Source organism: Penicillium vulpinum (genome assembly GCF_028829585.1).
Source record: "Penicillium vulpinum strain IBT 29486 chromosome Unknown utg000003l_segment0_segment0, whole genome shotgun sequence".
NCBI lineage: Eukaryota > Fungi > Ascomycota > Eurotiomycetes > Eurotiales > Aspergillaceae > Penicillium > Penicillium vulpinum.
The window spans coordinates 2,436,475-2,459,046 of NW_026643243.1; the positions used below are offsets into that span (position 1 = coordinate 2,436,475).

The 22,572-nt window shown below is 48.6% G+C and overlaps 8 protein-coding genes across 8 annotated transcripts; 3 read left to right on the forward strand and 5 right to left on the reverse strand.

Annotated features, from left to right (window-relative positions):
• Positions 1 to 251: 251 nt before the first annotated feature.
• Positions 252 to 1,872, reverse strand: N7479_006036 (glycoside hydrolase family 5 protein; the record flags this gene model as incomplete). Its single annotated transcript, XM_057253732.1, has 4 exons — positions 252 to 917; positions 987 to 1,367; positions 1,441 to 1,705; positions 1,775 to 1,872. The coding sequence occupies 4 exons, from the start codon at positions 1,870 to 1,872 to the stop codon at positions 252 to 254; spliced, it is 1,410 nt and encodes a 469-aa protein (XP_057107594.1).
• Positions 1,873 to 2,293: 421 nt separating this feature from the next.
• On the reverse strand, positions 2,294 to 4,976 carry N7479_006037 (putative APSES transcription factor (MbpA); the record flags this gene model as incomplete). The annotated part of the gene is made up of 3 exons (XM_057253733.1): positions 2,294 to 2,973; positions 3,024 to 4,683; positions 4,740 to 4,976. 3 exons carry the CDS (start codon positions 4,974 to 4,976, stop codon positions 2,294 to 2,296), a joined length of 2,577 nt encoding a protein of 858 aa, XP_057107595.1.
• Positions 4,977 to 5,358: 382 nt separating this feature from the next.
• N7479_006038 (uncharacterized protein) lies at positions 5,359 to 6,381 on the forward strand (the record flags this gene model as incomplete). The annotated part of the gene is made up of 1 exon (XM_057253734.1): positions 5,359 to 6,381. The coding sequence occupies one exon, from the start codon at positions 5,359 to 5,361 to the stop codon at positions 6,379 to 6,381; it is 1,023 nt and encodes a 340-aa protein (XP_057107596.1).
• A 386-nt stretch (positions 6,382 to 6,767) lies between these two features.
• N7479_006039 (putative glutamine-serine rich protein MS8) lies at positions 6,768 to 7,685 on the reverse strand (the record flags this gene model as incomplete). The annotated part of the gene is made up of 3 exons (XM_057253735.1): positions 6,768 to 6,882; positions 6,993 to 7,429; positions 7,554 to 7,685. The coding sequence occupies 3 exons, from the start codon at positions 7,683 to 7,685 to the stop codon at positions 6,768 to 6,770; spliced, it is 684 nt and encodes a 227-aa protein (XP_057107597.1).
• A 2,920-nt stretch (positions 7,686 to 10,605) lies between these two features.
• On the forward strand, positions 10,606 to 12,243 carry N7479_006040 (sugar transporter family protein; the record flags this gene model as incomplete). Its single annotated transcript, XM_057253736.1, has 3 exons — positions 10,606 to 10,782; positions 10,862 to 11,536; positions 11,590 to 12,243. The coding sequence occupies 3 exons, from the start codon at positions 10,606 to 10,608 to the stop codon at positions 12,241 to 12,243; spliced, it is 1,506 nt and encodes a 501-aa protein (XP_057107598.1).
• A 1,516-nt stretch (positions 12,244 to 13,759) lies between these two features.
• Positions 13,760 to 17,259, forward strand: N7479_006041 (GPI inositol-deacylase; the record flags this gene model as incomplete). The annotated part of the gene is made up of 3 exons (XM_057253737.1): positions 13,760 to 14,299; positions 14,359 to 16,949; positions 17,031 to 17,259. The coding sequence occupies 3 exons, from the start codon at positions 13,760 to 13,762 to the stop codon at positions 17,257 to 17,259; spliced, it is 3,360 nt and encodes a 1,119-aa protein (XP_057107599.1).
• Positions 17,260 to 19,178: 1,919 nt separating this feature from the next.
• On the reverse strand, positions 19,179 to 19,728 carry N7479_006042 (uncharacterized protein; the record flags this gene model as incomplete). Its single annotated transcript, XM_057253738.1, has 2 exons — positions 19,179 to 19,571; positions 19,648 to 19,728. The coding sequence occupies 2 exons, from the start codon at positions 19,726 to 19,728 to the stop codon at positions 19,179 to 19,181; spliced, it is 474 nt and encodes a 157-aa protein (XP_057107600.1).
• A 798-nt stretch (positions 19,729 to 20,526) lies between these two features.
• On the reverse strand, positions 20,527 to 22,225 carry N7479_006043 (LysM peptidoglycan-binding domain-containing protein; the record flags this gene model as incomplete). Its single annotated transcript, XM_057253739.1, has 2 exons — positions 20,527 to 21,296; positions 21,367 to 22,225. The coding sequence occupies 2 exons, from the start codon at positions 22,223 to 22,225 to the stop codon at positions 20,527 to 20,529; spliced, it is 1,629 nt and encodes a 542-aa protein (XP_057107601.1).
• Positions 22,226 to 22,572: the final 347 nt, after the last annotated feature.

Sequence of the window (22,572 nt, forward strand, 5' to 3'; positions counted from 1 at the left end):
TGAAGTCGAGAATGTGCCCCGCGGTCTTTTTCGATTTTTCTAGCTTATCGATAGTGTGTGGATAACAGGAGTGCGTGGTTTTTGGGAAGAAGTGACGATACGGCCAGGAACGGAAGTTATTTCCACACTCTGCTTATAGAGCATCACGCCTATTATTAATCCAATATCTCTCAACGATTTAGTGCGTCGGAATCAATCTTGAATGTCCAATCTATTCTAGTATGCTATATCAACCCAACTCTTGCTCAGACTCAACGAGATGAATGTGCGTGGTCCTTGAGTATGCGATTTAAACCCTCTCGCTGCACACAACCCTCGAAGTGGAAACTCCTAGCCAACTCTTCCAGGTCCTTCTCAGTGCTTCCTCGAAACAATTCAGCAAACTCATCCACAAATGACGCTGCCAAGAAAGTGTAAAACACATTCCGCATGACATGCAACTCCGTATTCCACGACGTGGGATAAGTATCCTTCGCAGTTGGACTAACACGGTCAATCCACTCGACCAAAGGCTTCAAAGCCGCTTCAGGCTCAGGCTGAGGCCGACGTCCCCATTTATCCAGCCAGAAGTCTCTCTTCTTGTCCAAGAATGGCTTGAGCGTTTTGTTCCACTTGCTCTCGGGATTCGTATAGATCATACCCTGCAGACCAATGTCCTTGTAGAGCCAGATCGACCAACTGATGTTATACTTATCGTAGATGCGCAGCTGGTCACCGAGGAGGTTATATCGCTCCTGGTTGACAGTCTCGGCATCAACGTCAAATACCTTGTCCGCATAGACGGGCCCGAACTCCCCGTTCCAGACAGGGGTCTTGTTCTCGCTCATGAACTGCGCTTTGCGCAGGTACACGCGTTCAAGCTGTTCTTTTTGTTCAGGTGTGCCCTTGTAGCGATCGCCGGTGGGGAAACCCATTGACTAGAGATTGAATCGTGTTAGAACTACCCTCCGTGTTCCCATAGCCTCGGAAAGGATTGCGAAGCTTACCGAGTAATCATGCATGGCATACACGCAGTTTGGCAACACCTCGTCAAACCCTTTCCACTCCATCGCAAACGTATTCCCATCCAGCCATAGGATATGATCCGGATCAATCTTGCGAATCGCCTTCTCAACACGAGCATAGAACGCGGGTAGCCGCACATGCTCAGGATCGCAAGGTTCGTTGAGTGGATTGTACCCAGCAACCCAAGGATTATCTCTGTACCTACTGGCGATTTGTTCCCAGAGCCAAACAGTCCGGTCTTGGTGGTCCTTGTAATCCCAGAAAGCGGCGTAACCGGTAGGATTGTCGGAGTGCCAATCTGGGTTCTGGCCACCGGGGACGGCATGCATGTCCAGGATGGTATAGATCCCATGTGATGCGCACTATACGGCATTTATGATTAGTCCATTTTCTGATACCACCCCGCCTACGTAGAGGGATATGCAAAGCACTGACCAGGTCGACCACTCGGTCCAAGTGTTTGAAGCCTGATTCTTTCAGCACGCGGGGATTCATATCGTCCTCGAAGTGGCGGTAATTGAAAGGCAGACGCAGACAGTTTAGTCCTAGCTCGGCGAAGAATTTGGCATCCGCCTCGGTGAAGAAGTACTCGAGCCATTTGTCGAAAAAGAATTCATATTTCTCTTGTCCTAGGACTCGACGCATGGCGGCGCGGTGCTGGGCTTCGTGGCCTGCGAAGCCTGTAATGAAATTCTCCATACTTCAAGACGATATGTTAGCTGGAAAATAGGGCCCCGCGGGAACTATGAGAATTTGATCGTCTGCGTACTTCATCCATCCTCCAAGAGCAGTTCCTCTCATCACAACCCCCTCTCCATTCCCGTCGACGACAGTATCGCCCTTCACACGTAGGAAGCCGGTTGCCATATTATTGATTCCGTAATGTAATGGCAATTGTCAAAAGCTACAATGATGCCTACAGGATTGGGCAGGAGGTGCCACGCATGACTATAAGTACTTTTTTTTTACAGTAGGCTATTTATCCAGAAGTCCAGCAATCAAGCAAAATGCGGGGGATGGGGTAAATGTCCAGCTTGGCATTTAACAGGGTCTTCAGGCCACCAAGAAGCCCAGTGGCCATATCGACCGGCTAATCTAACAACATTTAGCCTACACATGCAGCCAAGACTGCTGATCAAGTGTACAAGAATTGCGTTTCACATAAATAACAAGACATGTGCTAACGGGCATGGATGCATGCCACAAGGGTATTTGGATACAAGTGAAGCAACGCCGTCCAAAGAAGCCGCCCAAACGCTCAGAGAATAATGCAACACATCAGACTAGACTACCAGTCCTGCCCGCGATCCCGCATCAGGATCTCAATGGCTTCGTCCTCGGGGACGGGATTGTCATTAAGTTCCTTGACGCACTGCGTGAGCCCCTCCGCGGCTTCATCTACTTGCTCTGCCGTCCATCCCGTGCATGCCATCACCATGCGACGGTAGTTCTGACCAAGAACTGCGTTCTTTGCTTTCATGCCATCGACTTCAGCTAGTATCCCTCCGTTGAATTCTTTGTAGCAGTGTGCCTGGCGCCTAAGCAGATCTGTTGCTGGCAGTGCAGCCAGGAAGGTGATTTGCTGTTCTGAGAACCCAGACGCTGGGTCGAAACCCTCGGGGAATAGGGCGTCAAACATCGCGACATCAACACCAGAATCTCTGTCGGCATCACCCACAACAACCGTTTTGGTCGCATCCAGTCCTGGTGTGTTCTTCACCGTGACTAAAAGACCCTCAGATGAGCGCTCCAAATTCTTGATGCGTCGGTCTAGCTCCACGCGCTCAGAACCCTTGCGTCTGAGCTCATCATATTGCTTCTGTTCGATCTGCCGAGCTTTAGCAGACTCGCGGATCTTCGTATGCCAGTGATCAAAACTTTCTTGTTTTTGTGTCAAGCTCGAAGCCAACTCTCGGTCAATTCCCCCAAGTGTTTCCTCGACCAGTGCGCTGATTTGGCACATTGCCGCTAGGTTGGATGTTAGCAAAAATGTAGATTATTTGCAGGAAGATACTTACCATCAAGAACTTCTTTCTTCGACTTCGCCAATTGATCAATAAATGTGTCATTCCGATTGGCCGGTTGTTGAGACTGGGAGTTTCCGTCGACCATATCGACACCCACTCCGTAATCTGCAGGTCGGAGGCCGGTATGGTTTGGAATGTGAGGATCTGCACCCACTTCCAGGAGTTGCGGGACAAGGACTGAGCGCGCACGCCCTGCCAGATTAAGAGCCGTATCACCCTGATCATCGCGGAGGTTGACAATCTCAGAGATGAACCGTCCTAAAGAGATGACTTCACCGCCGGGATTCCCGTTTGGCGCATGGTCTCCATTCGCACCTGGGACGCTGCCACCATGGCGTACAATAAATTCAAGAAGAGCTTCCAGATAATGCTTTGCAGAGACGTGTCCACCACCACCAGTCGCGGCCATCATTGCGATATGGTGCAGGATGGTACGTCCACTGTAATCGACCATGTCAATGGTAGGGGCTAGCACCTGCAACAAACGCGGGAAGCTTCGATAATCGAGGTTGTTCCGAGTGCCCACGGACTTTTGCAGAGCCGTTTCTCCGGCACCGTTGACTCGCGATATACTGACACCTTTGGCTACTAGCGCATTGAGCAGTGACATGCGGGCAAGCATTGCAGCCCAGTGGAGGGCATTGTTTCTGTACTCATCGAGGGGAATTTCAAGATCATCCCCGGTCAGCTGCAACAAGGCCGGGTGATTGGTAAAGTCTTTTGTTCGTTTATCGAGGAACAATGTCATAATGAGCTTCATCTTCTGGAATCTCTCGGGAGTAGAAGCAGGCGCTAGGGACTCGACGCCGCGTTTCGAGCCATCATCCATGGGAGGGGGAGGAAGATCAATGTCTTGATAAAATGAGTCGTTAGGTTCTGTAGGTGTAGGTTCGTGCATGGATAGATTGGATGGTTCCCGGTTGAGACCGATAGATGGGCCGTGGTGCGAAGTAGAGCGCATACGTTTGCGCGGAGGTTCTGCAAGATCTTCGTTGTCTTCTTGTACCTGGTACCGATTTTGCAGGCTGCTGAACCCACTGTCGGACATGCTGTACATGCTCTGCTGGCTGCTGAACGCAAGCCCAGATTCCTGGCTGCTCATCTGCTGTGAGGGCTTGCGAGCCATGCTTGATCGACGACTGTTAGAGCTGGGCGAGTCGAAGCGCGCTTTACTGAGGGCATTAACAGCAGTGGCGGCGGTTCGCGAGATATTTTGGAAGAAAGTTCCCTGCTGTGGCTGGGACGCGCTGCGATTCTCCCCGCCGTTGTAAAGGCGCTTGCGCTGCGCAGCCATTGCTTGTTCTTTGGTGGGTGTATCTATCGTCGATCCGTGGGCAGGAGCTCCGGAGCCGTCGGGGCTCATATCGTACTCCAGTAATGGCCGGAGTGCTTCTTCGACGTGGTACTCTTTACAGAGATCGACGCCTCGTTGGTAGTTGACCCACGTCCCCTGGTATTTTCCGTAGCCGCCTTGTACCTTCTCGTGTTCGCCGGCTGCAATTTCTTTTTCAAGGGTTTTTGTTCGTCTCGCTTTCACAACACCGGCGACCTTCAAAATTTGCGTAGCGTTCAACCAAGAGTCGGATCGACGTTTCATCACAGCAACACCATTCACCTCCATCTCATAAACAGCGACATTAGAGTAAACAGCCTATTTTGACCCTCGTCAGTGACATGCTCTGTGTGGTATGGATAAAGATCACGAACTCGGTAAATCTGTGGTTTGTACTCCTCCTGATATGACATTACCGACCCATAGTCGTTGCCTCCATCGTATCCATTAAAGCTATTTCGTGGGAGTCCGTTGTGGTAACCGAAAGAGGACATCTGAGATCCTTTGGGTGGCGGAGGAGTTGCGCGAGGGGTGGAGTTGAGAGATTGCGAAGTATTCAGCATGTTGTAGGCCATTCCATTCGACCCTGCACTCCCCTGTGAGTATGACATGCTGGACTTCCCAGGAAATGTCAGCCTACAAATCGGGTAATGATGGGGCAAAGTAGCAAGGGGAGAGATACCGGCTGTCGATTAGAATGACGCGAGCTCAAGGAGGCGCGTGGCTAACCCTCTTAAGGGAAACCGCAGGCCAGATCAAATACCATTCAAGGCCACAAAGCGACCAAACGAGGTGTCTAATAGAAATTGAGATATTAAGATCCGAGGCTCAATGCAAGGCAAGGCAATGTTCGCGGGGTTTGGGGGGGAGAGACTGCTAAAATGGCGCGTCGAAGTTCCCGTGACACGCATTTCGCCAAGGATTTCGCGTTTCTCCGTTTTAGGCTCTCTTTTTTTTCCGCTTCACGATTGCAAATAAAATGAGATATTTCTAATGGCCGGACCACAACCTCAGCATTGGCTACACAATCTCTCAAAACCACAGCAATGGCGCCATTTATTACGCGCTACGCTGCGCGAATGTACCTACCTACCTGATCCCATCGCTCGCATCTACATGAAAGAACATATCATCTCCCGGTATCGTGCTGTTTCCTCCCGTTCCCCGAAGGCTGGTCCTCAGGCGGTTCACGCGGCAAGGAATGCGTTATCAGTTCTGCGGCGAGCAAATGAAGGCTATTCACGTCCTCTCGAGAAAGTGTTGTTACTGTCATATGGTCGCACTGGGAAACGGCGACATGAGCTGCTGGCAAAAATGTTAAAGCCGGAAATCCCCAATGACTCTTTAGCTCTCAAAGAATTACTCTCCCAGCCTGTGGATTTCAGTGATGGCTGGGAACTACCCGCTATCGTGAAAAGCCTAGCGGCTTCTCAAATGCAGAACACAGTGGTTGCAACAGTCCGCATCAGGCCATTGATCAAACAATTGGAACCCCCAATTCCCAAGCAGGACACCTGGGGCAAAGAAGTGGCCCAATGTCGGAAGAGGAATATTCGGAGGAAATGGTACAACACTACATTGAGCAGTCTCCTTCCACCATTACCAGAGAAGGATCTCCGGACGCTTGAAGGACTCATCTCAGGGACTGTACCGTGGGAACCTGTCAAGCGGAGAAATTCAAAGCCCCAGATTCCCAAGACCAATTCCGGTGGCGAGCTCTTCACGTTGCTGGCTAGGGGCCCTGAGAAAGGTGCCACTTTCGCCGAATATGCCTATGGTCGGCCACATACAATTACAGTCAGGCTTATGCGTCGTCAATGGAAACGGTTGTCTGCTCTTGTGCCGCGACAGTACTGGAATCCAACATCACAAAAGTGGCGGTTTTTGTGGGATTCACCAAAGGAAATCCCCAAGCTGTCCTTCAATCTGGAAAGTAGCATCGATCCAGAGGCTTTTTTCAAGGATTCACTTCAGGGGAAGGAGGATGATGTCAAGGCGCATCAACCCTCTCAATGAAAATATTAACCAATGTAATAACACGCGATTTGGAATCCATTCATGGCCCTAGTCATTCCCATGTTTAAGTGTACTATGAACTGAAACGAAGGGCTATTGGGATAAATGCAGGCTAACAAGCACTTCAGGATATTTCACAAACCAAGACATAGTTGCATGATTCAATAATTCAACTTTGTTGATGATAGCTGTCATATCATTAAGAATACAAGTGCATACGATAAACGTAACGCGTATAAGGTCATCAAGTCCCCCAAGAGGAGAACCCAAAACAGGTAGGATGCCACTATAACACAAAAAACATGAGAGAGAAAAGCAGGGTATACAAAATTTGAAGGATAACACAAGTCATTGTGACCAACTACACCAAAAAGAAGCGAGGGCAGTTAGTCGCTATCAGACGAGCTAGAGCTAGAACTAGAGCTCGAGCTCGAGCTCTTCCGCTTGTGCTTCTTCTCCTTCTTGTACTTCTTAGATTTCTTCTCTTTCTTGTGTTCCTTCCTATTATAGCAAAGTATCGACAGTCAGTCTCGTTTCAACTCAAAAGTCCAAAGAAAAAAGAAAAAGAAAAAAGAAAAAGAAAAAAAGATAGCGCAAAGGGCAATACTCACAGCTTATCATTCGCCAAATTCGCACCAACAGCACCCAAAACAGCACCGCCCGCAGTACCGAGAAAGCCGGAGTGAAGCTTATTGCCCATAAACCCACCAGCCGCGCCACCAAGCAGCGTCGACCCGAGGCCCCTGTCGCCCTCTGGTCCTACAGCACCAGGCTGTCCCTGCTGTTGCTGGTGTTGGGGTGCACCGCCATAGTATGCGGAGCTCTCGCCCCCACCTTGCGGGTACTGCTGTTGCTGGGGAGGATACGGCGAGTGGCCGCGATCCTGGGGAGGCTGTTCGTATCCAGGACTGCCTTGGGGAGGATACTGGCCCTGCTGGTGCTGAGGGGCGTATGCCTGGTAGCCCTGGCCGCCTTGCTGATCATAAGGTCCTGGATGTTGGCCGTATTGAGGCTGACCATATTGGGGCTGACCGTAAGCCTGCTGGCCCTGCCGCGTGGAAAGTTAGTTAGGTATGGCCCGCGGTACGAGTACGGGAGGAGAGTGAGAGTTTGAGCGCTGTGCGACTAGGTTCTGTGCAACAGTATCTCATGTTCTTGGTGTATAAACTCACCTCTGGTTGGTAATATCCTTGCTGTGGTTGAGGAGAATGTCCCTGCTGAGAGGGGTAGTGTCCTTGACCTTGCTGGTCATAGTAACCGGCACCACCGCCGTATGGGTTTTGCGGGGGTCCACCGTACGACATATTGATCTTGGGGGGGATAAGTGTTGGTTGTTGAATAATTGTTAGGTAGGATTATAGGTTTTGGTACTTAAAATGAACTGGACAGGAAGGTGGGATGTGGGAATGACCTGACAATAAATACACGGCATCAGCGGGGCTCCCGGGGCTGAGCGGGAAATTGAGCACCGCCTCACAGTTTCAGATTAACATAGCCTCCTTGTCATCTTGGAATGTGGCTCAACATTTCTTCAGTTGAATCAGGTAGCCAATTAGTATATCTCTATCTATTTGATTGTGGGCCTTTATATAGCATTTGGCATCTATCCATGTTAAGGCCAGTCAACGCCAAGACTGTCGCCCCGCAGTTGACAGGCTTCTGCAAGGAACCGAGAAGCATTCCTGATCTGGTAGGTATTTATAGATCGGATACACTTGAGTGGCAATAATCCAGTAATATATCCAGTTTTATACATTCATTGTTATGGTCATTCGGATTTAACGGCTTTCGTGCTGAAATCAAAAAAGTCTACTGTCTTGATGTGTTGACTGCTTGGTCTTCAAAGGTATTATTGACTTGATGTTCAAACAATAATCAGTCAACTCGTTCCTCAGTCAGTATGAGGAGGAGCCGAGTACTCACACCTGTTAAGTACAATCAAATCGATGATGCCTAGTGAGTCTCAAGGGACTTCAACCACTGGTCTTCCAGTAAGACAACACTATAACTCTCGCCGTGAGTTTGAATGTCGTAGTACTTCCACCGATGCTATCCCACTCTAAAATGCGCATTCAGATCTCAAATCTGAACTGTACGGACAAATCCTTTATAGACTTTTTAGTTGCTAGCAGCATCAAAGTACAAGATATTAGCTTGGCTAGCACCAGCAAGGGAAAAACGAACAGTACGTTCTGTTTTCTGTTTTCTTGATCCCATATATATGTTGGCAAAGTGCGGAATCCATGGGTAATGAAGGTACACTTCAACACTGATACCCAGATGCCCTCCACGATTTTTACCTTGCCATCAAGACAAGAAGCATGGCTGAGGTATCCATTGATCGGTGCCAAGGTTTAGAGACTCCTTGGAGTGTTGAGACAAGGTAGGAAAAACCCACTGTCTTCGATTCATGAAGTTGAATGACAAATAATACCATGTGAATGCCTATTAGGGTGGAGATCAGGGCATTTAGCAAATCCAGATCCTCTCGATGTTTCACTGGCCATTGGATGAACTTCTTTCATGTCCTGCTGTTGTACCCCAGGTCTTGCTAAAGTAGAGACTGGATCCATCAAATTTGCTACCATCGATGAAATATCCAAAGTGATCAACCTTTTTAATAGGCCAACCTTTTTGTGACCCGTAGCAAAAAGTCTCTAATTTTCAGGATGTGTCTAGAGAAAAGCAAAAAAATATAATCTGCGCTGAAATTAAACCCCCCCCCCTCCCCGAGGTCTCCCGCATCGTTTCATAAAGAAAAATCGATAACGACCTCTAAGCGTCAGCCACGTACTCCCGAGAAGTGGAGATTGTATGGGAATCTAACATCCGAGAAAGAATGGACACCGATAGCCAAGTAAGCGCAGGAGCAAAGGATTCAGCCCAATTTGCATACACCTAGGGGCGCCAAGCAACCGAGTCCAAACATTGTGACAAAATGCTTTCTTGCCAATAGCAGTATTGGCATTGCAGCCAAGAACTCGCGCTCGAGATCTCGGATCTTGCCGGGAGTTTATAGGATCGGAGATACCAAAGTGAAGTATGTGGTCAAAGGTAACCCTCCAGATAAGTTCGTGTAGCCGAGCATGACCACGCACAGTCCCCGCCTAATGCTTGGCATTCAACTAATCCGAAGTCTTAGTTCAAAGAAGCCACGCCAAGCAACTACGGGCCGCTGGATTATGGGGGAAAGGTTAATGAGTCTGGAGGTCGAGTTGCCTCATGAGCAGTTACGGGTTATAAAGTAGATGTTGCTCTTAAATTGCGTGAAAAGCCCAAAGCACACCAAAGCACAAAGTCCAGTAACTATGTGGGCTTATCTCGCTTAGCACACAAAAACCGGCGATCAGCAAAATAGCCTATACACCGAGACGGAGGATGACCGAGGATAACCTAGGGGCGTATCACGGGCTATGCCGGCTTGAAAGGAATTCCAAACATAAAAGACGGCTATTGTGGGGTGACTTCGACATTTTCTTTTTTCTTTCTCCATACTAAACCCCGCAGTCTGGAGAATCCGGAGAATGCGTTTGAGACACGAAACCATGTACGGAGTACATATGCTGCAGCTGTTCGATGCAGTAATCTACTGGATCTGAACGCACATCGGAAGAAAATGCAAAGTTCTTAGAAAAAGCAAAAGTGCAATGAGCCAATCTAGACACTCCGTAACTCCGTAGAGTACGGAGTAGAAGTAAAATAGACGAAATAATTCCATAACATAATTCAAAAAAATAAAAGATCGCGATTTCGGTGCCTTGCATCAACCTGCTTTCATCGCAGAAACACCTTGCCACTCTGGATTCATTGGAAAACTTATTTTAACAGTTCCCCACGGGGATTGTTCGTTTTCTGGGGAGCCATACCCCAGAAATATACGATGATCGGCAGCTGAGCTTGGATCACCGTCACTATTCGTGTCCGTCCCCGACTCCAGGATGCTGACCCGCGTGGTAAGCGAATGAGACGTAATCTCATCCCTGCATTCGACGGGACCACAGACGTCAATGGTCATTCGGTTGATTCCTTACGGTCCTCGGGATGCCCGCTGGATACGGTAACCACAGAGGGGGGTGGACGAGGGGAGGCTTTCAGCCATATTTAGAGCTGAGCTGACCCCCTTGTTTGGGCTTATGATCCATCTTATTTCCCTTCGTCCGAAACTCTGCGCCAGGATCTGAATTTTGTTCTCCGACTCAGGGTGCTACAAGATTCTCAGCAGTCATGGATGAGGGAAAGTCTCAGTATGCGGCGACATCCTCGCCGGATGTCGAGGAGCATATGAGTATTGGACGTTACATTTCCACTCGTATTTCCTCACTGGTTCCTCCTATGAACCCCGCGCCCAACCCGTTCAAGGCTTTGACACTGCTCAACAAGACTCAGTGGCTTAATTTCACGGTATGTAGATATCCTTGAAGAGCTGAGGGCTGATGGGCAAGGAAAAAAAAAGAATTGGCTAACCAACCTCACTTGATAGGTCGCGTTTGTCGGCTGGTCTTGGGATGCGTTTGACTTTTTCACTGTCTCACTCACTACCTCCGAGCTTGCCAAATCATTCGATAAATCCGTGACCGACATCACATGGGGAATCACCCTGGTGCTGATGCTGCGATCCGTCGGCGCGATCACCTTCGGAATTGCCTCGGATCGATGGGGCCGCAAATGGCCGTTCATTGTTAACCAGCTTCTCTTCGTGGTCCTCGAGCTCGGTGCTGGTTTCTGTCAAACTTATAAACAGTTCTTGGCTTGTCGTGCCTTGTTTGGAATTGCCATGGGTGGCTTATATGGTAATGCGGCTGCCACCGCGCTGGAGGATTGCCCTCCTGAAGCCCGGGGTATTATTTCAGGACTCTTGCAGCAAGGTTACGCCTTTGGATATCTGCTAGCCACGGCTTTCGCTAGAGCTCTCGTTGATACTACCCCTCATGGCTGGCGGCCACTGTTCTGGTTTGCGGCTTGCCCACCAGTCTTGATTATTATCTTCCGTTTGTTCCTAGGTGAGACGGAGACTTTCCGTCGGCGTCAGGAAGCGCGGCAGGAGATGCGGGGAGGTGTTGCAGCTTCGTTCATGTCAGAAGGGAAGGTCGCACTGAAGAGACATTGGCTACTACTTGTATACCTGGTTCTGCTTATGTCTGGGTTTAATTTCATGGTATGTGCATTATTTGCTCTTCAGATAACATAACAAGCTAACATGGAGACTAGTCGCACGGATCTCAGGATCTTTACCCGACAATGCTGCAGAACCAGTTCAAGTTTTCGAAGAACGCCGTCACCGTCACACAAGTCGTCGCCAACCTGGGCGCTTTGTCAGGTGGTGTATTATGCGGTTGGGCTAGTCAGATCTTCGGCCGTCGGTTCTCTATCATCGTCATCTCCATCGTCGGTGGCGCCCTTCTTTACCCCTACACATTTGTCCAGAACAAGAATGTTATCGCCGCAGCCTACTTCGAGCAGTTCATGGTCCAGGGTGCATGGGGTGTGATCCCTATCCACCTGATGGAGCTGTCGCCAGGAGCTATCCGTACCTTCGCCGTCGGCACCGCCTACCAGCTTGGAAACTTGGTCTCCTCTGCTAGCTCGACTATTGAATCAACCATCGGCGAACGCTTCCCACTGCCTCCGACTAAAGCAGCACCCCATCGCTACGAGTACGGCAAGGTCATCTGCATCTTCATGGGCTGTGTCTATGCCTATGTTATTTTGATTACACTTGCTGGGCCAGAGCGTTTGGGTCGTAACTTCGATGCTGAGCATGATGCGGACCTCCAGGAGGTTGCTGCTCACCGTGGAATCAGTGCCAAGGAGGTGGACTTGGGGGATGATCCAGAGAAGGCTAGGACTTCGATTGTGCCGTAGGCCTGATAGGAGGGCTTGAGAGCTGGGGTGATACCTGATACCCGCGCGATGACTGATGATTCCTTCAAAATGACCGTGCAGCGACTTGGGAGTTTTATTTCGGAAAATGTGGAAGGAACATGTAGAATGATTTAATTGGACAGAAAATAAATTGGCTTCCAACGACTCCTTGTGTGCTGTAGATTGACGTCGGCGATACGCTTCGCTCTCATGTGCTCGGTTGCCCTGTAAGCCATCAATAGGTTAGCGCATATTAGTCAACAGGTTTGATGCCCACTGGTAGATACCAATAGTCTGTCATGCCAAGGATCAGAATCTGCTTAATTGATAATGCTCATTCTGACGCGCAAGCCAGTCTTAGGGCTGAAGGGTATCTTCATTTCCTTCGAGTGTGACAGAGAAGTATAGAAGAGTTAGTATTACCCACCTCTAACATGAAGAGCGATTATGCTTGATGGACTGCAGGATTCTCGGTGGGATATTGGTTGGGTGAAGAGGACAGGAGATACACAGAATAAAAACACAGTAAGTGTGAGACCTGGAGCCCTGTCTAAGAGGCTCTCCTTATAGTGCACAGCCTAAACCCCGCACTTGTACACTTCAGCTGGGATTTAAATCAAAGAATACGAACAGGATAGGCTAATATAAAATAGTAGTTATAAAATAATTGAATGATTACATATGTATGTATAAGATGGGTTGAATATAGACGTGATGCTATCCACCTAGACCTACATACTACTACGGAGTACATGGAGTATAGGTAACGGTGTGTCCATCACGCCATTGCTCCTGATAATAAAGTCATTCAAGCTTTTTATCAAAAGAAATGCTTGGATCGTAGCTGAACATCCAGCTGGTTTCAATTATATGTATCAATTATATGTATAATGCATGATATTATGATAGTAATAAGTCTTACTATGTGACATACGCGTCCTGCAGGAACATTATGATAGGATACACGGTTGCCTGTCGTGGTAGTCCCAGCGCATCTATACATCAGAGCTTGACATTTTCCGATATCTCAATGTCATCTCTGTTTATAATAGTTATGAAACACAATATAATAAGCCATTCTCAGCATAGGCTTGTTTTGTCGTGACTTTAAGCCTCTAGGGCCATGTACCAAGTCTATGGCGACTGCCAAGACTATCATGCCAATTGCGTCGATGAAAAAAAAGAAAGAAAAAAGAAACGAGAATCTTGAACCGGGTGAATATTTTAAGTCGAAATCCCAAGAGTTCAAAGATTAGAATAATCACTTCTACAGTTCATGAATAACTTGACACACTGTACCCACAAAAAAACCACTTTCAGGGACAGGGACGCCTTTTCTCCGCCAAGGCCCAGACAAACCTCCAACTGCCCCGGCTTCCATTCTTGTCTTTCCCCATTCCCACCCCTTCCTTTCCCCTCGTTCCTTACTCGTTAAGGGTTCTCTTGCGAGGTTTAACCCCCTGCGCCAAGAACCTGTCTGTGTGTGCTGGATGAAGTCCCGGCTCCGCCTTCTCCAATGCACAGACGCTCGTCGGGCTCCCCTGTCGAGGACGAAGATTCCTCGGTCTCCCGAACAGACGATGGGACCGCCATCGACGAGAAAACCAGATTTCAAATAGCTAGGCGTGGCACCAGCTTCGACCTTCGCCGCGACGGCAGTGCGACACCGCGCTCCCGAAACTCGAGTGTGTGGCGCACCTCGTCCTCCCAACCTTCCAACGATACCAAACCGATGCCATTGGGCTCTCCCCGACTTCCGATGGAAGCACCCTCTCCCGACGGTCGTCGTGCGCGACAATCTCGCCAACGCAGTCCATGGTCTTGCTCCATCCTGACGGCCTTCACCACTTGCGTTGCTGTTGCGTTCTTGATCTCCATTGTCAGCTCGTTCACCGGTCGGCAACATGGTGGAGATGGTTGTGGGGTTCCGATGATGAGTCCGACGTTTATTCGTATGTTGGAGTTCGATACGGAACATACTCGCTTTGCAAGCAAATACAATCTCTTCGTCTACCGGGAGGAAGGCGTGGATCCTTACACCCAGGATAACATCGGGGTACGGTGGCCCAGACTGGGTGCATGCGCTTGGATTATTGTGCTGACTCGTGTTTTTAGTTAAACGGCGTGCCAGTTCTGTTTCTACCCGGGAATGCAGGAAGTTACCGCCAAGTCCGATCTCTGGCCGCCGAGGCATCGCGACATTACTACGATGTGGTCCGACACGACGAGAGCCGCCATGCGGCTGGAACGCGGAGCTTGGACTTTTTCATGGTGGACTTCAACGAGGATATGGCGGCGTTCCATGGACAGACGCTGTTGGATCAAGCGGAATACGTGAACGAGGCGATCTCATATATCCTATCACTTTACCATGATCCGCGACGCACCCGCCGAGATCCAGGGTTACCAGATCCCAGCGCGGTCATTCTTATTGGACACTCCATGGGTGGAATAGTGGCACGAACCGCTCTGACTATGGCAAATTACCAAGCCAATTCGGTCAATACGATCATCACCATGTCTGCACCTCACGCAAAACCGCCTGTCTCCTTCGATTCCGATATAGTCCACACATATAAACAAATCAACGAATATTGGCGCGACGCCTACGCACAAACATGGGCTAACAACAACCCACTGTGGCATGTCACTCTCATCTCCATCGCCGGTGGTGCGCGTGATACTGTGGTGCCCTCCGACTATGCCAGTATCTCATCTCTTGTTCCCGAGACCCACGGATTTACTGTATTCACATCTTCTATTCCAGATGTTTGGATTGGAATGGATCATCTCTCGATTACTTGGTGCGACCAATTCCGCAAGGCAATAATTAAATCCTTATTTGAGATCGTCGACGCCCGACGTCCTACTCAAACGAAACCACGGGCAGAACGGATGCGTGTGCTCAAGCGGTGGTACTTGACGGGTCTGGAGTCAGTGGCTGAGCGTACACTACCCCAGAAGGAAGCAAATACCCTTTTGACGCTTGAGGACAACGCAAACACCATTCTTGCACAGGGGCAACGATTGGTCCTACGCGAACTGGGCCTACAGCATGGCGCCGATGTTCGTCTTGTACCAATCCCTCCCCAGGGCGTTTCTGGTAAAAAGTTCACCCTGCTCACGGATCAATCGCTTGACAAGAATGGCAATATTGAGGTCCTCTTCTGCAGCGTGTTCCCGCTATCCAATGGCCGCTCAACCAACTTCCCGTTGAACTTGGATTTCTCTGGTGGCACTGTGGGCTCAACCCGTTTGGCCTGCAAGAGCGCGGCTGAGGATAGTATTCATTTGCCTGCCTCGACGCATTCATCGAAACATCCTTACGATCGTACCCCGCCATTCTCGTATCTCCAGTACGACTTGGAGGCCCTTGCAGAACATCAGTTCGTAGCTGTTGTAGACAAGGCGAATGTACCGACCCCAGGCTTCCTTGTCGCCGAGTTTTCGGACAGCTCGGATGCAATGATTCGGGCCAAGGTGGGATTGGGAGGACTACTCAGTGCTGGCCTGAAGATGCGGCTACCTGCGATTCGACCCATGCTCACCGAGGTAAAGATCCCTGCATTGTATTCGAGCCTGCTCGACTATCGGCTGAAGATCACTCGCCATCCTCAGAAAGAGGAACTCTTCGCTCCATTGCTCCGGCAATCCGTCTCTGATCCTCATGAGTCGAAGTTTTTCGTTAATGTCAATGAGGTTCATGTGAATCTGCACGGCGTGGCGCCGTACATGCCGCCTGCGATTAGCGAGCAGGCCGCTCTCGGGGGTGTATCATTCCACCTGTGGACGGATCCAACCTCTGACACGACGGTCGATATCTCCCTTCAAGTCGATCTCACCAGTAGTCTTGGCGAGCTAGTGATGCGATATCGGACCATCTTCGCGGCGTTCCCACTACTTGTCGTTGCCCTCGTTCTCCGAAAGCAGTTCCAGGTCTACGATGAGTCTGGTTACTTTATCCCCTTCACTGACGGTCTTCATCGTGCGTTACGGTCTTCCTTCCCGCTTCTACTTGTGGCTATGTCTCTGCTGGCCTCCTCCCTGGCTACCTCCAAAGCCCTGCCTCAGACCGATGAAACCCTCCATTGGCGATCTAACTCGACTGAGACTCCTATCGACTTCACCAAAAATGATCTTTTGCTTGGCTCACAAGACGCTTTCTTCTGGTTCCTAGTCCCAGTATTTGGACTCATCAGCGTTGGTGTCTGCGTCCTTGTCAACTACCTCGCTCTCTTCCTCGTTGGTATATTCTCCTCGGTCTATGGGCTTCTACACAGCAAGTCAGGCTATATCCGGCGAGAAGACCGGGGAAACCTACCGATCTTCCACACCCCCACACCTCGCCGACGCATCATCCACACTGCCATCCTTCTAATTCTCGTTTCGACTGTCATTCCCTACCAGTTTGCGTATATGGTCGCCTGTATTGTGCAGCTAGCCACGTGTGTGCGGGCACAATGGCACGCCAAGGAAACCAGATCCGCCTCGCACCTGAGCTTCGACAACTACGCACACTCCATCTTGATCCTAATGCTGTGGATCCTGCCAATCAACGTGCTGGTCCTCCTGGTCTGGGCCCACAATCTCGTCGTACACTGGTTTATGCCGTTCTCATCCCACCACAACGTCTTATCTATTATGCCCTTCCTCATTCTAGTGGAGACGATGACCAGCGGTGCTATGATACCGCGCATCACGACCAGGTATGTAGAGTGATTATATCCGGGCTTCCATTTCGCTCTCAAAAGTCAAGTCGTAAGCTAACATATCTATCCCCGTCCTAGGTTCAGACACGTCACCTCAATGATCTTCTTCGCCATCGCCATCTACTCAGCGATCTACGGCGTCTCCTACGCGTATCTTCTCCACCACCTCGCTAATCTCCTCGCGGCCTGGTTCGTTGGCATTTACCTATTCGGCAACAACTTCTCGCCACGCCGTCTGTGGCGTATAATCGATGGCGACGAGCTCCCTTCCGAAACGGGGAGTAGCCACGTTAAGAAGAAGCCATGAAAGCTAATCACGTCTGTTGTTCTTGTCCTGCTTGTTTGATTTGATTTTTTTTTTGCCACGGAGTTGTGCCGCGCATATGGGTTTGGAGTTACGAGCGTTTTCACCTTTTTGTACAGACATCGGGGTTTTCTTTCTCGGCGATTTTACGCATATCGATGTCCTCATCTCTCCCTGTCTTCATCCCAATCCTTAACCCTCTCCACACTACTTGTTACGACACCCAACCCACAAGGCCCGTTTCAGTGAGAATCATCGGGACCTTGTGATACTACCGGACCCTCAAACCCCCAGACCCGAGACTCGGTTCTCTGTTCTGGGCTGCTATAATGAAGTCTTGTATATATTCCCGGGTGTGTTTTCTTTTTCTGTTTCTGCTTCGTTTTATTGTTCGATCACGATCTGGACATAGATTTGCGGGACGCAAGGATGGACTGATTCTGCTCGGCGGTCCTCTGTGTGTCGTTGTTCTTGGTTTATAGAGCTGTGCATTCTCACATACTAATTACTCTACCTCTTTACCTTTTTCTCTGTAGACTTACTGCTTATATACGGCTTCATAACGTTCATCTTATCATAGAAATGTCCTCTATTTAAATGCCTATGCATGCCAACTCTTATGAATATGAACACATACATATGTAGGTATAAATTTTTGAATGACTTGCATAGACCTTGGGGTACTTACCGCGCATGTAACACGAGCCCGACCAGCCTCAGAGCTATCTATACGAGACTGTCCCTCCGATAGGCTGTCCCTCTTACCCTTTTATTTCCCCTACTTCTCTGAAGCGAAAAGCCCGTCATCCCAGATCAACCACTAGAACTATACATCAGACAGAAGTGGAAGGGTCTAAGCGCCATGTCCGGAAACGGCAACCAAATATGGGTAAAAGGGGGCTGTGAGAAAAAGAAATAAATAAAAATAAAAAGTACGAGAAAACACATGTAAAATACATATGTTGATTAGAATGAAAGGATCAGATCTTCGAAATGCAAGATCACATACATGCACATAGTGTATAGAGTACGGAGTACAGCTTGACATGGATGGCATCTACCCCGGACTCAAATGGTGAATACTAATCTTAGGTGTAAAGCCTGTTAACGGGGTAAGGTCCGAAAACTTCAGGTGTACTAACGTGGCGATCATATAACAAACCCCTCAAGAGTCACTATATAACGTATCCATGCGAGATACACACAAAAGCAAGCTGTGCAGCCCGATACAGATAGTAGATGCGATAAAGGGCAACTATATATCTCGACAACACTTGCCTGTGCGAAATTTTTCTTGTAGCCTAATGTTTATATAAATCTTGCCATGTTGGGGAGTTTCGGGGAATTTAAGAAATTAATATCTGAGATAAATATAGGCTTCAGAGATGTAATTTTCGATACCACAACAATGCACGTTTTAGATCTATTCAAAATTGATACATGCTACTCAGAATGCTTATCAATGGCTCTCGACAAATACAACAATAAGAAGGAAAGGTTGGTTGTTGACATGTAAGTGTAGCATATACCGCATTTACCATTGTCTTTTCACTTCGCGACTCGCATGAAATACGCTGCCTATTCAACTGCCGACTCCCATATTCTGTTATCCGAAGGCCAAAGCTCTGACGGTGTCATTGCTGTGAGCATTGGGTAAAGTTCCGTGATAACAGACTGCACAGCAACTCGGAAGTAGCCAGGATATTCTCCATCTGTGAGCTGACTCCCATGATCGAATGACAAGTCCAATACATATATCCATGGCTTATCGGTTGTTATAGAGTCTATGACAGCTAAATCGACAACCAGGCACATACCAGTGTCCAGTCCCGGGGGGATACCTTCAGTCTCTCGGTACCCGTAGTATTCCCTATCTCGATAATCAGTAGGAAGTCAGAGCCATAAACGGTAGGAATAAGGTCTTACTCTAGTATCTGTTCATGAGTGGCACCAACCATATCCTCGTCCTCGTAGGTTGGCATGAAGCATTTATCTTCGATTTTCTTTCCCCCGCTAGCGCTCTCTATCGAGGCATCTATTATGCGGTGGAACTCTTTATGCCACTGCTCCCAGCGTTGTTCGTCTGAGTAATCTGTTCGAAACACAATAAACCCAAAGTCGTCGAATCCTCCTCTTTCTACTACCTCTACTACTGGATCGTCTTTTTTCTCAAAAAGGGGCACTCCGGGGGCAGGTGGCAGGCCGCGCTCCGCGCGTACTTTTCGTCGGTGTTCGTTATGAATTGCACGGCCAATGACTAAGTGGACTGGAACATTCTCGACGGGGATTAAACTCTCGTCAATCTCATGGAGCCTCTATATGATTCAGAGGGTTAGAACTATACTTCTCTTGTTTTTGTCTGAAGAAATATTGGATGTTTGCATCACTTACATCCTCTGGTATTTGGCGTAGATCATCGACTGTTGCTGTTTGAAGTCGCTCCAGAGTCCATCCTGGCGGTAGATAAGACATTTGAGATTGTTATCTGCTGGGAATCGGAGGCTTTAGAATCACAAAGGAGTAATCTGAAAGTAAAAACGTCTGTAGGAAGGAGAGGTGTGAGAAAGGGAAGTCAAGGCGGGAAGCGACATGTATTGACTGATAAGCGGTCACGGGGTAGAAATGGAGAAGGAGTGGGGGAAGGGGGGAAGAGAAAAATGACTGGGGGATCTAATAGGGATGAGTTGTATGGAGTAATTGCGAATACGTTACTCCGTACTCCGTAAAGTACAATAAGGCAAGATTGTATACTAGGCTTCCATTCCCCCTCCACTCCCGAACCGATGCATCCGCAGAAATTGGACTGTGCAATTTCCGATAAAGCCGGTCTGACTGCATTAAATGATCTGCAGGTACCCGTGGATTTCCCTAGACATTTTAAGCGAAACCCCAGCCATTCGATTGCTATTGTTCGATATTACAGTATATCCGAGCCCGCGGACTAAAGGACGCCCTATTAGTAAAAATTAATGAACGAGGGCTGGTAGCTATCGGAAAGTCGAAGGACTTTGTGGATTACGCTACAGGTGGCTGACCATGTCATTTAGTCCTAGTGATACTGCTTAATTTTGGAAGGTTGTATTGGAATATTGGAACCTTGCGCCCTTGCCCAGGCGAGGAAGAAATCGGAGATTACACGGTCAACATTCCTCTAAGGCTATAAAGGCTATGAAAAACAACAAATGGTATCACTAGAAGTGGTAATAGCTGGTCGTAATCTTTTCATCTCTCCAAGTAAAATTTTAAAGTGGCTTAGAACATCAAGAATAACTATAGCTTGAGCGCTGCAGTGGCTGTTGCTGACCCAACTGCGACAGAGCTACCTGATGCAATGCTCGGCCCATCCACGCAGTAAGCATCCCCGAGAATCAGATTGCCGCAGGTTGGATCCAAGTTCGAGTTCCAGTACTGCAGCTGTGCAAACGTGATTCCATACTCACTTTCCAGTAGAGCACAGTAGTCACCACTGACGACAACGTGCCACGTATAGCAGTTGGATGTGGTCCCACTGACAGTTGGTGCTGGGGCAGTGACATACGAGGCAGTAGCAGTGGTAGTGGTGGTAGCGTCGGTACTATTCCAACTGGCCACTGGGAAAACACAATAGCTCAACCCCGGAACCAAATTGGTACAGTCAGTGTTGACCGATGGGTTGATCGCCTTGAATAAGCTGATTGTAATGGTGTTGTTAAGTGCAATGAGGCTACAGTCATCTCCGCTTTGAACATCGTAATACTTGCCGCAATCAGTTGTGGTGCCGTAGGCCAAATTGCTTGGGGCCGCAACAGTGGTGGTGGCATATACTCCGATTTGCGTCGTGGAGGCGCCTGGAATGGTTGTTCCAGTCCATACTTCCCCGGCTTGCCCGACACAGACTTCTTGGTCGGCAATCAAGTTGGTGCAGTAGCTGTTGATTGTGGGATTCCAGGAGGTAAATTGAACGAAAGATATTCCTGTGGCATTTGTGATGCTCGCACAGGTATCTCCTGACTGAACCGTATAAATCTCACAGGCTTGTGGGAGACATAAAGAAGCACCAGCTATTCATCATTTGATTAGCTTTTGAATTATTTGCGAAGACCGGGGAAGGAGCTGCGGAGAAGACTCTACCATTAAGATTGGAGCAATCGGGGAGCAAATTGTTTAAAGCAATGAGGGCTCCAGTTGAAACGTTCTGCGCTTGAGAAATTGCAATACAATTGTCTCCCGAAACTACAGTATACGTGGATTCTGACAAGCAGGGCGGCGTAGAGTAGGTTACAGGTGCGAATCCAGGAATATCCGTGACGTCTGTGGGGTTCTGTGGCACCTCCGTGGGGTGGCTGACACCGCAAAGAGTTTGAATTGCAGACCAATCGGATGCCATATCTGAGTCGTAGTATGAATAGGGCGTCTTCTGGAGGAGTTGATATAATTCGAGCACGCATGGTGAGCATACGATCGATGAAGGCATGGAGGTTGGAGATACATCATCTGTATAGTTGTTTGCGATAGTGTCGAAGTAATCTATTTTCACGGTTTTCCCGTTGTCAGTAGAATAATATAGTCGGCCAGATGCCAGTGAAGACTTACCCATGCATGATGATCCAGACGTTGGTTCCGCTAGACAAGAGAGATTGTAGGTCGCCCAGTACACATCTCCAAAGTATGTCGCAGGGTAGCCGCTCCAAGCCTCATCCTGGCCAGCACAAGCAGATGAGACAGAGTTATGATATGACTTCAAAGAAGAGCTACAGCCATCACTGCACAAGAAAACATAGGTTTCATTATCGATTCCGTAAAAGGAATCTGCGGCGGCAATGTTCACAAGACTGCTGTTACAGTTGACTGTGCCTTGTAGAGCATCGAGACACGCGTCAGAAAGTGTAACCGCAGTGCTATTTGCAATAACATCGGCATCTAGAACTTGGAATTGTGCCTGGCAGAGGCCATAGAAAATAACTGACAAGGCCAAGGCTAGCGAGTTCATATTGAAAAGTGAGGAAATCAGTCGCAAGAAATAATTGTTTTCTTTTTGATTGTCTTATGGGAATGAGGAAAGTATCCCACTGGTCCCTAAAACCCCCAATGTTAGAACGTAGGTATCCGACTAAATGTATACTCTCAGACTTCACAACGCTCTTAGTACTCCATACTTAAAAAGCGATACAATGTTTGAAACGATTAGCGCGGACTAGCTCATTGACGACTGCAGGATGTAAAAATCAAGACACTATCCGAAATATACAACAATCCTGTAATTTACATGCTCACGGGCCCTTCGCGGGTCGTGGACAATCACATAGGTACCTAAAAAAGCAATATGGCGAGGTCTAA